The 13,710-nt window shown below is 51.1% G+C and overlaps 4 protein-coding genes across 4 annotated transcripts; 2 read left to right on the plus strand and 2 right to left on the minus strand.

The window, feature by feature from the left end:
* The first annotated feature begins 2 nt into the window (after positions 1-2).
* On the plus strand, positions 3-2,510 carry BCR38DRAFT_387545 (P-loop containing nucleoside triphosphate hydrolase protein). Its single transcript, XM_040857512.1, has 2 exons — positions 3-2,259; positions 2,315-2,510. Exons 1-2 carry the CDS (start codon positions 231-233, stop codon positions 2,419-2,421), a joined length of 2,136 nt encoding a protein of 711 aa, XP_040717785.1. The 5' UTR covers positions 3-230; the 3' UTR covers positions 2,422-2,510.
* A 1,127-nt stretch (positions 2,511-3,637) lies between these two features.
* Positions 3,638-5,498, plus strand: BCR38DRAFT_482798 (Alpha/Beta hydrolase protein; the record flags this gene model as incomplete). Its single annotated transcript, XM_040863546.1, has 5 exons — positions 3,638-3,745; positions 3,809-4,112; positions 4,165-4,366; positions 4,439-4,862; positions 4,917-5,498. 5 exons carry the CDS (start codon positions 3,638-3,640, stop codon positions 5,496-5,498), a joined length of 1,620 nt encoding a protein of 539 aa, XP_040717786.1.
* A 2,282-nt stretch (positions 5,499-7,780) lies between these two features.
* BCR38DRAFT_336784 (uncharacterized protein) lies at positions 7,781-9,575 on the minus strand (the record flags this gene model as incomplete). Its single annotated transcript, XM_040855486.1, has 4 exons — positions 7,781-7,883; positions 7,935-8,600; positions 8,716-9,162; positions 9,223-9,575. 4 exons carry the CDS (start codon positions 9,573-9,575, stop codon positions 7,781-7,783), a joined length of 1,569 nt encoding a protein of 522 aa, XP_040717787.1.
* A 918-nt stretch (positions 9,576-10,493) lies between these two features.
* BCR38DRAFT_337850 (putative alpha-N-acetylglucosaminidase) lies at positions 10,494-12,866 on the minus strand (the record flags this gene model as incomplete). The annotated part of the gene is made up of 1 exon (XM_040855564.1): positions 10,494-12,866. The coding sequence occupies one exon, from the start codon at positions 12,864-12,866 to the stop codon at positions 10,494-10,496; it is 2,373 nt and encodes a 790-aa protein (XP_040717788.1).
* Positions 12,867-13,710: the final 844 nt, after the last annotated feature.

A 13,710-nucleotide genomic window follows, 5' to 3' on the forward strand; every position in this document is an offset into this window, starting at 1 on the left:
ATAAGCTCCAACCAATTCTTGCGGCTTAAAGGCGCAAGCCTTTGCGCATTACTGCACCATTAACAAAACCTTCGAACGCAAGGTGGAGCATCCAAACCTGACTTGAATTCTCACAATTGGAATACTCTCTGGCGCCCTAGCCCCAGCGCTCTCGGTTCTTCGCCGTTTCCAGAACATCTGCATCGAAATCGGCAGTCCACCATGACTGCTCGTGAACCAAAGCCGACGCAATGATTCTGAGGGGCCTGACGAGGACTCCTGTCCACCATGCGACATGCATTGGCTTGGCCAAGCCCCGACTTGGGCTACACTTGTCCATCCGAAAACATCCTACTCCTCTCTCCACGAACTTTCAACGCCTCTTCGGTCACTATAGCTCGAAGACCGAACCGCCCAAAAATGCCTCCACGGCGCGTGACGATAGCGCGAAGAAGGCGACAGGGGCACAGAAGTCGGATAACCCGCTCGCTGCAATAGAAAAGACCGCGCAAGAGCAACGGAAAGCGGACTGGGCCATTATGAAGGAAATGTCGCGATATCTCTGGCCGAAAGACAGCTTCTCGACCAAGATGCGCGTGGGTTTGGCTGTGGTCCTTCTAGTCGGAGCCAAGGTGTTGAACGTACAAGTGCCATTCTACTTCAAGAGCATTGTCGACTCGATGAATATCGATGTCGGAGCTACGGGTGGCAACGTCGCCATGATCGCCGGGAGCATGATATTGGCCTATGGTGCGACAAGGATAGGCGCGACTGTTTTCCAGGAGTTGCGCAACGCTATTTTCGCATCAGTGGCCCAGAAGGCGATCCGAAGGGTCGCTTGCAACGTGTTTGATCATTTGCTGCGCCTGGATCTGGACTTCCATCTCAGCAAGCAGACTGGAGGTCTCACGCGCGCCATCGACCGAGGAACGAAGGGTATCAGTTTCCTGCTGACTAGCATGGTGTTTCATATACTTCCGACGGCCCTCGAAATCACCATGGTTTGCGGCATTCTGACTTACCAGTACGGGGGACAGTTTGCCGCCATCACCGCCATCACCATGACCGCGTATACGGCTTTCACCATATGGACCACAGCTTGGAGGACAAAGTTTCGCAGACAGGCAAACGCGGCAGACAACAAGGCATCGACCGTGGCAGTGGAATCGCTCATCAACTACGAAGCTGTGAAGTACTTCAACAACGAGAAATTCGAGGTCGCGCGGTACAACAACGCTCTCCTCGACTACGAGAAGAGCTCGATCAAAGTTGCTACATCTCTGGCTCTTCTAAACAGTGGACAGAACATCATCTTCTCCAGTGCGCTCACGGCCATGATGTACCTTGCCGCCAATGGGGTCGCAGCTGGCTCGTTGACGGTGGGGGACCTTGTTATGGTGAACCAGCTGGTCTTCCAACTTTCGGTGCCGTTGAACTTCTTAGGCTCTGTTTACCGCGAGCTGCGACAGTCCCTGCTAGACATGGAAACGCTTTTCAGCCTCCAGAAGGTGAACGTGTCCATCAAAGAGCCTGCCGATGCCAAGCCATTGCAACTGGTCAAAGGTGGCGAGATCAAGTTTGAGAATGTCAATTTCGGCTACCACTCCGATCGACCAATTCTGCGTGACCTCACCGTCACAATTCCCGCCGGTAAGAAAGTAGCAGTAGTCGGGCCCAGTGGATGCGGAAAGTCGACGCTCTTGAGACTTCTCTTCCGGTACTACGACGCGGACAGCGGTCGGATTCTCATAGATGACCAAGACGTCAGAGACGTGACGCTGGATTCATTGCGAAGATCCATTGGTGTCGTGCCACAGGACACCCCCTTGTTCAACGACACGGTAGGACACAACATCAGGTATGGCGATTTAGCAGCACCGGAATCTAAGGTCATCGCCGCAGCGAAGCGCGCCCGCGTTCACCACATCATTTCGAGCTGGCCTGCTGGGTACGAAACCAAGGTCGGAGAGCGAGGGATGATGATCAGCGGCGGCGAGAAGCAACGGCTTGCCGTGTCACGACTGTTGCTGAAGGATCCGCCGCTGCTGTTCTTTGACGAGGCCACGAGCGCGCTGGACACGCATACCGAGCAGGCCCTCATGCAGAACATCAACAGTATCCTCCGGGAGAAGGCAAGAACGAGTGTCTTCGTTGCGCACAGACTACGCACAATCTGCGACGCGGAATTAATCATCGTGCTGAAGGAAGGTAGTGTGGCGGAGATGGGTTCGCATAAGGACCTGATTGATCGTGGAGGCTTGTACTCGGAGCTCTGGAGCGGTGAGTCCAATCCATACTATTCATGGTTCTCAGACGATGCTAATATTCGCCAAAGCTCAAGAAACCCTCTTCAGGGATCCCGGAGAGAAGGAGGTCATCGTAGGTGACAATGTGGATGACGGGAAAGCAGACCCGAATGACTCCTGGCCACGCGCTGGTTGATGCGGTCAACGGGCAGGTGCGGGCCGGTTTATTAGATATTTGGACATAGAAATACTACGAGTCGCATTCAACGCGTTACTGTCGTCTTCCCATGCCGCGAGGCTCGGCGTTTGGCTGATGGGCTGAGCTACACCGACACTAGGGTGATCATGTCTGGAGGCATTTCTTCAGTATCGCTTTAAGGGTTGGCGAATTCGCGACCGCGCTGCCGTAAAGCGAGGACGCCCATTAGACTTGCTTTTCTTAAGAAATGAACCGTCGCACCGATCAGCGATGATCCCAAATCCGAACCCTCGGTTATTTCCGAATATCACGAGTGGGTCATCAGGATTAATGTAAGCCAAGCCGGGCTGGGCCCCCTGATACCAAATCAGTTCTACCACTGTTCATTGCTTCGACACAGCAAGCAACAGTGCCTGGCACAGGAAATTAGTCATGGAGAGATTGCCAACTTTGAGCTAGCCTCCTGGGCACCGCGGGCACCGAACACGACCTTGAGCAACAGTCGTTATCTTGTGCATCTACAATCCGGCTCTATGACCTGCGGCCTACAGATTACGATTGGAGTAAAAGCTTGTCTATCGCGGAAGCCGGGTATCTCCCTAGTGGATCAACTAACTAACTCCAATGTGAAGCGTATTCGGCAACAAGCAGCCAAGCCTGTTTTATATACCTGAGCGGCTGAGTCGAAATTTGTAGACGAGTTTAGAAGCGAGTCATGATGCCTTTTCCTCAATGCTCCAAGATCTGGAAAATATACGAAGCCCCAATATAGATGAACGTCATTCGAACCGCTGACTCGGGTCTCACCGTTCCGAGGATGGGATGAGCCATCACGTAAATCTTACAAGACGCAAAATGAGTTGTCATGAAGACTTGAGAGCAATGCGGTTGCCATGATAACAAGGCCTCGTCATGCTAATCTGGCTCCGCTTCCACCGGCAACATGTGTACTGGCACCGCCGCTTATTGGACAGCTCCACCGGCGGAGAATTCTGCATTGGGTATCGTTTTCACATTGAATGCTTGCCCTTGTCAATATTATGACGGTGAGAATACTCGTAAATCGGAAGGTGGAAAGAAATCTGGACGCGTCTATCGTGTCGTCCGGGGTTAATAAGGATTTTGTATCTTGGCCATGATGGCTGAATTTTCTCCTTTGTTTAGTAGCCGTGGTTCTTGGTTCGTTCGTTAGCTTGCCAAACACAAGTCAAAAATGAAGAACATACTGTCCTTTGGTTTGACTTCGCTGGTGTCTGTTGCGCTCGCGCAAGTTGCCCCGACGGTCGACCTCGGATACGAAATTCATGGGGCTACCGTCAATGTATAAGATTCCAGTGTTTATCTTACGGAGTGCATCAGTTACGATACTGACTGTTCTCAACAGACCACCGGGGACTACTACCTGTTCAGCAGCGTACCCTACGCGCAACAGCCAGTTGGAGACCTGCGGTTTCAGAAACCCGTCGCTCTGTCAGAGAAGACCAACGGTACCGTCAACAATGGCTCGACGACAACTATGTGCATGCAGGCATACCCTGCGTGGATCCTAGCACTGCAAGCTCAAGCCTATGGCGTTGACGAAGCCACTATCGAGGCTATTCTTGCCAGCCAGCCCGGACAGACTGAAAGCTGTCTTGTCTTGGATGTCTATGTACCGGCAGCCGTTTTTAACAAATCGGTGGCAGAAAGTGAGTTCGATCGAAGTTCCAGTCCTCCAGTACGGATGCTGACCGAATAAAGCGCCCGTTTTGCTCTGGATCCATGGTGGTGGCTTCACAAGTGGATCGAAAATTTCAAGTGGAAGCCCAGCCGGCCTCATCGCTCGGTCTCAGCTCAGTAATGAGAGCGAAGTCATATTTGTCTCCATCAACTATCGCCTGGGCATGTTTGGTTGGCTAGCGGGCGACGACGTCACGCCGAACCTAGGGCTCTACGATCAACGGTGAGTCCAAGTCCTTGGACGCAATCAATTTTGTGGTTTGATAAAGTACGTGTCAATACTAACGCATCACAGAATGGCGATGGAATGGGTCCAGAAGTACATCAGCCGATTCGGCGGAGACCCGAACAAGTTGACAGTCATGGGCGAGAGTGCCGGCGCTTCAAGCATTCTTCATCACATTACAGGATATGGAGGCGCTGTCTCCGCCCCGTTCCAAAGGGCTATCTCTCAGTCGCCGGCTTTCCAGTTCAACATCAACACAACGAAGACATACGACTTGACTTTGGACGTGGCTTCCAACGTGACGGAAATGACGATCTCCTCGGTTGAACAACTGAAGTCTCTGGACTTGGCGACACTGCAGGCTATCAACCAACGGGTCGTCATTCAGGCGATGCAAGGTACCTTCAACTACGGTATCGTCACCGACGGAACTTATGTCCCCAAGACGCCACAAGTGCTGCTGCTCGAGGGTAAATTCGACCACTCAGTCAATGTAAGTCCTCCCTGTACCATGCTGTTATCCCTTTCAAACACTAACACCACTCAGGTAATGGCAAGCCACATGTCCAACGAATCCATTCCCTTCATCCCCAGCAGCTTGACCACAGCGGCCAACATCCAAGCCTACCTCACCTCATCTCTGCCCCAAGCCACCCCCGAAACCATCGCCTACATACTCCAAACCGTCTACCCTGACGTCCTCGACGGCACCTATCCCTGGACGACCGAGTTCGCCCGTGCAGCCACCATAGCCTCCGAGATTAACTTCGCCTGCAGCACAAACTACCTTGCCACGGCCTTCGCCAACAAGACCTACAACTACGTCTTCTCGTACCCGCCGGGCTACCACGCCGCCGACCTGCCGTATATTTTCTTCAATGGCGATACGACCACGGCTGATGATGGGCTCCCTGTAAATGAGACGTTGGCGCATGCGTTGCAGGATTATATTGTGGCTTTTGTGCAGACGGGGAAACCACAAGCAGAGGGGCTGGTGGACTTCCCGGAGTATGGAAGCGAAGCGGCCGTGCTGGATTTTACGTATGGGGGTGTGGTTAGGGGAGTCGATGACTTGGCGAACCCAAGGTGCGATTGGATACAGCAGGCTATGGCTGAGGGGTTAATTTGAGTGAGAGCTACTGTATAAATACTGTAACACTATACCACATAATATATAATCTAAATCATATTACATCCAGTCACTTTCAGTAGTGATATCTGTGTATATTTGGTGTCCTAAGAATCTGGAACACATTCTTTTTGAGCTGAGGCTGCAAACGCCTCGTGAGTGCTTGTCGCAGAAAGAGTCGATATCCAGGCCTGTCCTTGATGGGTTTCAGTATGTAGAAGCTCTTGGCCGTGGAAGACCACATGCGTAATAACATTGAAAATGACATAAAGACTAACCGTTACTTCATGAAATAAAAGAAAAACAGGGTCGGGGTTATGCGTATCTCCACCTCGAGGTGTTCCTAAATATTCCTAAGATGAATTTGGAGTTTTTTGCTATGGCGTGCAATCTAAGCCGTATCACACTGGTTGAGACGTCATGCAGTCGCACCGGAAGTCTTTAAGCACCCACTTTGATAAATCATACTAGATCTGAATCTGCCATCGTGCTCTGATGAACTCGACTTCGAAGATTTGCCATTTTGTCAACACCAATAACTAGTTCTCCTAATAATGAATAGCGTCCCTTTTCTATACAAACACGGGCCCCTTTTGAATTCTGTCTCGCCACAAAAGGAAGAAACATCCAGACTGCAGAAGTTATTCCCCTCTGTCATTTTACATCCTGCCCTTGATCCTAACATTGGCTGGTTTATTAAATTGTGCCAATAATGAAAGGCTCTGCGGGATTTCGAAACTATAAACACAGGATGGCCGCTGTCAATGGTGGACCTGGACAACACCCTGCCCAGTGGGTCAGGCACCATTGGTGGCTGGGATGAACAGAGGACTTTCAATGCTGCCTGTAAAGCTACCTATGGCCGGCGCACATGGGGTACCTATGCTACAGCACGACGTTCGAGCAATGGCGCTGACTTAGAAGACCGGGTTTGCCGCGGCGGAAGAGTTGACGAAACAAAATAGTCAGTAGCAGTGGCCTTAGAAGCAACAGCAAAGTCTTCAAAAGCAAAAAGAGCCTCAGAACTAGTGGTGGTGGGGTCAGTAATACTCTGTTGGGTTTCATGGAAGCGAACCAACCAGTAATGCTGCAGAAATAGATGAAAGTGGGGAAATAATATGTCAGGAAGTATTAAGGAGGTGCAGACACTATAGAATCTTGATTTTTGTAATTTTTGTATATTTTGCAATAGGTAGATAGTATGCTCTAGGTAGTCAACTGGGCCCGCGACAGCTGCTTTGAAAGCCACTATGGACCATCAGGTGGATTTAGTCCGTGAATCAAACTCATTGCCTCCTTTTCGACTATAGCCAAAGCTCATCTAAACCTAGCCCAAGCTTCCATGTAGACCCAGCGACCCCTATTCCTCATCCCAAGGCAACCCCAGGAACCTCAAAACTAGCCCTCCACAACCTCCCCGCATCCCCCTTATCATGAGCCCACTCCCCATACCCGCTCTCCGCCCCTCCCTCTTCCTTGGCGCCGTACCGTGGCTCAATCTCGCTTGCCATGTAAACTCGGGCGAGTCTGCTGCGCCTGTAATCGTTGAAGACGGAGTGTTTGGTATGGGTCATGTGCAGGTCCTTCAGATTAAGGCGCTCAACTTGGTGCGCTTTGCTGCTGACGTTGAGGACGCGCAAGGGGAAACCGGGGGAACTGCTTGAGAGCAATGCGTCTTTCAGAAGCTGGAACAAAAGGAAGGGGCCTCAGTAGTGCACTGCCAGATGTGACCCCAGTCTGTCGGCCGTGTAAAAGTTCGGGACGGCCAAGACGCCCGAGTTGTTGAAGAGCACGTTCAGTCTGTTTCCCGGCAAGGTAAGGAGCTCGGATGCCGCCTTACGAACACTTCTCAGACTTCTGGCATCGATTTTAGGAGCCGGACTTTGGGGCCGAGGATATTCGCGTGGACGCGCTGTGCTTTCGCGAGATCCTGGACATTGAGGTAAAGCGACGCTCCAGATAAAGAAGTTGTCTGACGCCAGCATGCATGCAGGCCGTTAACACTCAACCCGATATGTCAGTGACTCGCTAATGAGTCAAAAATCCTAGAGAAGACTCGGGGGTGATGATCAAGCGGACATTTATTGTTCTCGACAAGAATCAGATGCATTGTTGTGTCGAATTCCTGACTTTTTGGGCTTGCTATTCCCTTGAAAAAACTCATCCTCAGCAGCTAATGCGTATCCCAGCTGGGACCCCCTATCCTTCAGTGTTGACCACAAACCTGGAAACATGGGGAAGGTTGGTGGTTGTTGGAAGTGGACTCAACGTTTTCACACATCTCAATCTACGAATGTTGGCTGAAAGCTCTCTTTCAAAAGCGCCGGCTTCCTTTGATTCAGATCGAGAATCATCTGGGCAAAAAGCCCATTCGCCCAAGTGAACCTAGGAATGTCAGCTCAACTTACGACTTGTCAAACCCTGAGGTTCACTTACCATTGCCTCGTCCATGTGCTAGCATCATAGCTATCCACACTCTCATGAACCAACCCCAGCCCATCCGTACTCATCAGTACCGCTTTAATATTCGAAAGAATCTCCTGATCATCATCACTCGTTATAACCCTCATGATACTCGCCATCGGCCAAGCCGCCCCAGGTCTGATATGCGGGGACCCCACCGCGTTAATTACGGGCCCAGAGCACCAAAACGGATTACCTCGACTGAGCACAAATTTCCTCGTGTTCTGGTACACCTCATCCTCCCTGTTGCTATACCCCAGAAACGGCGCCGATAGCAGCGAGGGCACATTGGCATCGTCCATGAGGTTCTGCCCTCCGTAGCCGTCCACCTCATAAGCGTAGATCATCTTGCCGTTGGGTGCCCTGACGATACCCCAGTTCTGGATCGCGGCACGAATTTCGGCGGCCATGTCGCGCATTTCGTCTGCAAGACCTTTCGGGGCGCTCGGAAGTTGGTCCATGATGTTTGCGTTAGATTCGAGATACCGTGAGAGCATCATGTTGGCGGGTATGAGGAAGTCGTAAGTGGCAGAATCATCGCTGGGGCGAAAGGGTGATCTCACGAGACCTGTTCGATTCACCGGGTTGCCGATGCCGTTGTTTGATAGAGTCCCGGAGGAAGTCATGGTTAGCGATTGACTGCGGTCCCTGCGTTAGTGACTCTCACTCCGCAATGGTTCCAGAGTATGGTGTTCCAGGGGCAGAAACCCCCTCTCCAAACCCCAAGCCTCTCGACGCCAAAGTCTCAACTTACAAGGTATAAGCCGGCCTAACCCAACGTCCATCATCATCGTAAGTCGGCTCCTGCATAGCTCGCGACGCACCCATGATGGACTGTACAGCGTAAATCCACTGAAACTTCCCAAAGAACGCCAAATCTCCTGTCGAGTTGTAGTAATCATGAGAAATCTGTAAGAAGGCGCCAAAGTCGTCCAACTCGAAATTACAGGTAAACACCACGTTCTGTTCGTACGCGGGAATGACATTGTATTGCCCGCCATTGTACTCTGGCTGGATACCGCTCTCTGGCGGGGGCTGGAAAGAATTGCAATAAGGAGATATAACCAAATACCGAGCCTGCAGATTAATCACGCCGCGGAAGACGGACGCAATATCGTCCTCTGCGTTTTGCAGAATTGGGTACCGGTATGGCGCGATTTGGTTTGCTGAGTCGCGTATCCACATGGCGTTTATATCTCCTCTATCACAGAACATTAGTGACGGCTGCCCTAACCGATCTCAGACCCTACGTGTTTCTCACGTTATCACAAAGGTCAACTCCTCGTTAGAATTATTCGCTGCCACGCCCCGCCATTTGATTGCCGTATCGAGCGTATTTGGGAACGTATTCTCAAACAACCGGAACAGATCCGGGTCGTTGATGGTTTTCTCCATTCGTCTGATCTCGTCCTCGACGATGGTCGAATTGAAAGTTCGACAGCGCGACTCGGGGCGTTGGGAACTGAGACGCCATGCTCCTGAGGAAAACGGTTCATGGTGCTGTTGGGAGAAATCGCCGTAGTTCGGGCAGTCCGAAGCGGGATCGGTCAGTGACAAGGGCAATAATGATACAACAGCCACCGCGGCGATCAATCGGGTAACACTCTGCAGCATGGCGAGTCGATGGACTGGGGAGCGCGATGTGAAGGACTCGAGAAATGCAACAGAGATAGATGATCACAAGAAACCATAGACAATTAGAAAAAATATTTAACGAATATGACATGTGAGTTTGGACTTGAAAACCCCCGTGTCATGATGTGCATTGATATAACTTGCGATGCAGTTGGAGGGTGACTATAGTGCTTGGCACGCTGGGGTCGGCTGATGTCAAAAACACGCAGGTGGGTATTCCCTCCGGAATACACTGTTCCGTGACAAATGAGGTTGGTATAGGCTATCGTACCCAGTCCCCCAGCTGTTTGTGTAGTCTTGGCGAGTGGGGGACCTGAACAATGGCGTCTAGACTATAGAGTAGATACTGACATGTTTCGACACTGGGTTGAAACGAAATGACCATTGTCACTAGGCATTATGAGAAGCCTTCCCAAAATGATGGGACGACATGTTCATCTAACTTTACAACTTTGAACAAGTTTCATGGGATGCGGAATGGCATATTTTGTCGGGTTGCCCCTGTCGGATTGCCCCAACTGTTAATGCTGTAGGCCGGACGAATTATTGACGCAAAACCTGGTGATCAGCTACTCATATGATAATAACCACTCCTATAGTCTGTAGCTTACACACCCGAAATGCACCACGCAGTGCAAGGAAACTGGCGACTGAATACGAGCATGGCACTACACCACTCTGCCTTGCTAGTGTCCCTTCACCGCGCCTTCAGCCTTTCACCACAGCTGGATACCATGCTGGCACCTGAGCCTTGCACCAATCAACTGGCTAAACTAGTTCCGATAGTTGACCCCATGAAAATATGGCAACTTTCATATTGATGTACAGCCCCTGGCATGATGTTGAAGCTTCTTGAAGTACATTCCGCTTCATCTGTACTCCTTGTTTGCGGTGGCACTAAGAAAAGATCGACGGCCATCTCTTCACAACACCAGCAACAACCTCAGCCAAGCCATCAGACGGAGCGGATAGACTCCCATCACCTGCCTCATCATCCCACTTCTCTAGACACCACCCCAGACTGAACTCCGTCAACGCCACCGCAAGCCCCTCGTTCACGCCCTCAGGAGACGTGGTACTATTCAGCGTATACTCAACAAACAACTCCCACCGCTTCCTGTAATACGATCTCACAAGACCAGCCCACTGCTTACTAGCGTAATCCGGAATCTGCCCAGTTGGGCCCCAAATCGTGATCTGGTTGCGGGCTTGGTATTCGTAGTAGTCGGCAGTTTGGCTCGTGGACATGTTAGCTCCGAATGCTGGCGATCCTGGCTCGACAGTATCGCTGTTGTTTCCAAGCAGAGGAGGTGAAGCCCAGGCTCTTGCGGATGCGATCCAGTCCGAGAGGCTAAAGTGTCTCTGCCCACTCGACAGAAGAACGGCGTCGAGGTCGTCGAGAAGATCTAGCATTTTCTGGCCGGCAGTTCTTGATGTGCTGCTGTTTCGTGACACATTCGCCGCGGTCACGAATGCGTGGTAGAGCTGGTTGAAGGCGTTCGCAAGTACTTGACGGGTGATATCGGTCACGTCAAAGATGTATGCCGGGTTTTGCCATAACGACTGGTCATCGTTTGCTGCGCTGTAGAGGTGCATCCAGGCGGATAAGAGGAGGTTATGGTCGTAGAGCATGGCATCTGGACTGTGGCCCAAGATGTCAAACATCACAGATGTATTTGGTTGTAATTCCAGAATTGATTTGGGAACTGATATCGCCGCTGTAAGATTGGTATTGTTGTACACAGTCTGTCTCATGATATCCCAAGCCCTATACAAGCCTTGCGGGACTGTAAGTTGCGGCCCATATCGACTCGTCACCCAATCCTCAAAGTAAGTGGTTGTGTCAATGGGCTTGCTAGACCAGGCCTGATCCAGCACGAGATCGTAAAGTACTTCATTCCCCTCCTGGCCCTCCATGGTGAGACCCATACCGACCATAGTGCTGCTCTCGTTCGCCAAAGCTTGGATTGGGTTGACCGTTGAGTTCTCGACTTGTCCGTAGAGACTCATGCTCCCACCGAAATCATGCAACATGCACCATATCCAAGGCTTGCCGAAGTAGTTGTTTGTTCGCTGCCACTGTGGTTGGCTTTCGCTGAACAGATCCAAAATGATCATGTTCTCGTCTTCGACACCGGATAGGTACGTTTCTACCCGGGTATTTGACCAGAAGTCTCTTGCGGCGTAGAATACCCACCCCTGCAGCATCCACACAGCTTGCGGATCTGCAGCCCGCAGAGAGGCGTAGGTATTGGAGGAGATGTTTCTTAAGTAGTCAAGATCTCCCGAGAATGGGACATTTTCGTTGTATTGGTCCAGTGTATAGATGTGGCTGACGTTTCCATACGCTGCTTTTTGCTTCGCTATAAACGATTTCTGCATCCTCCCGAAGAGAGGATTTGACGGGCTGAGGAAGGTGACATTGGTGTTGCGTCTGGGAAACAGCCCCTCGTACCCATAGGCACTGCCATTCACTATGGTAGCATTTTTATAGAGCGTGTAGATAGCCGGAGGCACGAAGCCAGTAAAGGACGGCATTGCAGGTTTCATGCCTAGCTCCACCATTCTCGCGACAATCTTTTTGTTCAGCTCGAATTGGCTGTTGATCCAGCTCAGGGGAAGCTGTCCCGGTCCCCACGAACCTTGGAGATTGCCAAATCGGTTCCAAGCCTGGAACGCCGGACCAGACAGGAAATCTGAAATATCCGTGTCTGCGAATCCTACCTCGCGGAAAACGTCGACGAGGATCTTCTCGTATCCAACCCAGGCCAATGGAAGATTTATGCCGCGCAGGGCCATCCAATCCAATTGGAGTTCCCAGTCTTCCCAAGTCCAGAAGGCAGTCGTGTAGCTAAAGGTTACTGTGTTGAAGTGATATCTCCATGGGACTATGCTATCTCCCAGGTAAGTATTATTGAGACGCGGTAGAGGTCTAGGAGCGAGGTGAAGGTGCGATCCGATGAACCAGTAGATATCAACGTGGGCTACATTGCTGAGATACCAATGCAAACCAGTCGCAAGCGCTATGCCACTATTCCCTTCAACATGAATGGTCCCGTTGACACCATTGGACACGGTGAATGCATCGTTTGGCTTGCTGACACCCGTGTCGGTGGAGGCCGTGCCATTGACTATTGCAAAGGAGAAAGAGCCCGTATGGTTGGGTAAACGTCGCTCAACTAATGCTTTGACTCCTTCCACAGTGGTTGTTGCACTAGCCGCCGAGTACGACAGTGCGAAAGCTATTGATAAAACATAAAGCAGATGCATACTGCTGAATTGACCTTTGAAGATGAGGAGAAAACGCCCGAAAAGTTGAACCGAGTGTCAGCTTTCAGCTTATATAGGAATAGTCGGAAGGATCGACTATTTCGTGTCGATAATGATCCTAGGTGCATACCGGTGTCATTTTATCCGAAAAAGGCAGGTGCACCATTTTGGGTGTAAGAGAGAAGTCGTTGCACTTGCTGGGTTTAGCTCCGTTCCCGATCGCGGATCGCGCGGGATCCAGACACGCATATAACTCTGTCTCTCCCGAATTCCACGTCATATACCCTTAACTTTTTAGGGATAAAATACCTCTTGCAAGGTAAATTAGTCTTTTGTCGGAATAATCAAATATAGCGTACAATATCAGGCAAGAGGCAGGCAGCTCAGCTAGAAGCTACTCAAGGCAGCGACAGGTAACGTCCCACACCCACATCCGGGACACCCCCACATGTGGGACACCCAAAATGTAAGGAAAGAGCCGTTGTGGCGGGCCGGTCTCAGCTGACAAGCTGAGTCGGGAGGGATTCGCCCCCCGATCCGGTAGAACCCCGGAACCGTCCAGCTTAAGAGGAGAACTCGAGACGCTCGCACCTAGTTTAGATTCTTCAAGAATCAGTCTTGCAATATACGCACCCATACACTGGCCTACTTCTAGCTACCCTTTGCACTACCTGACTATTATATTGTGAGACGTGTGGTATCCTCGTTACAGTGTATCTCTGCGACTGGTACTGCACTACCCCCACTTGTGATAGACAAGGGGAAGTCTGTCCAGCAGCAGTGGTTTCCTCTGGACTTGACTCCATACGAAGCCTGGAGGTTTACAGCAACAGAGAATGGGTGG

Source organism: Pseudomassariella vexata (genome assembly GCF_002105095.1).
Source record: "Pseudomassariella vexata strain CBS 129021 chromosome Unknown BCR38scaffold_4, whole genome shotgun sequence".
In the NCBI taxonomy this organism is placed as follows: domain Eukaryota; kingdom Fungi; phylum Ascomycota; class Sordariomycetes; order Amphisphaeriales; family Pseudomassariaceae; genus Pseudomassariella; species Pseudomassariella vexata.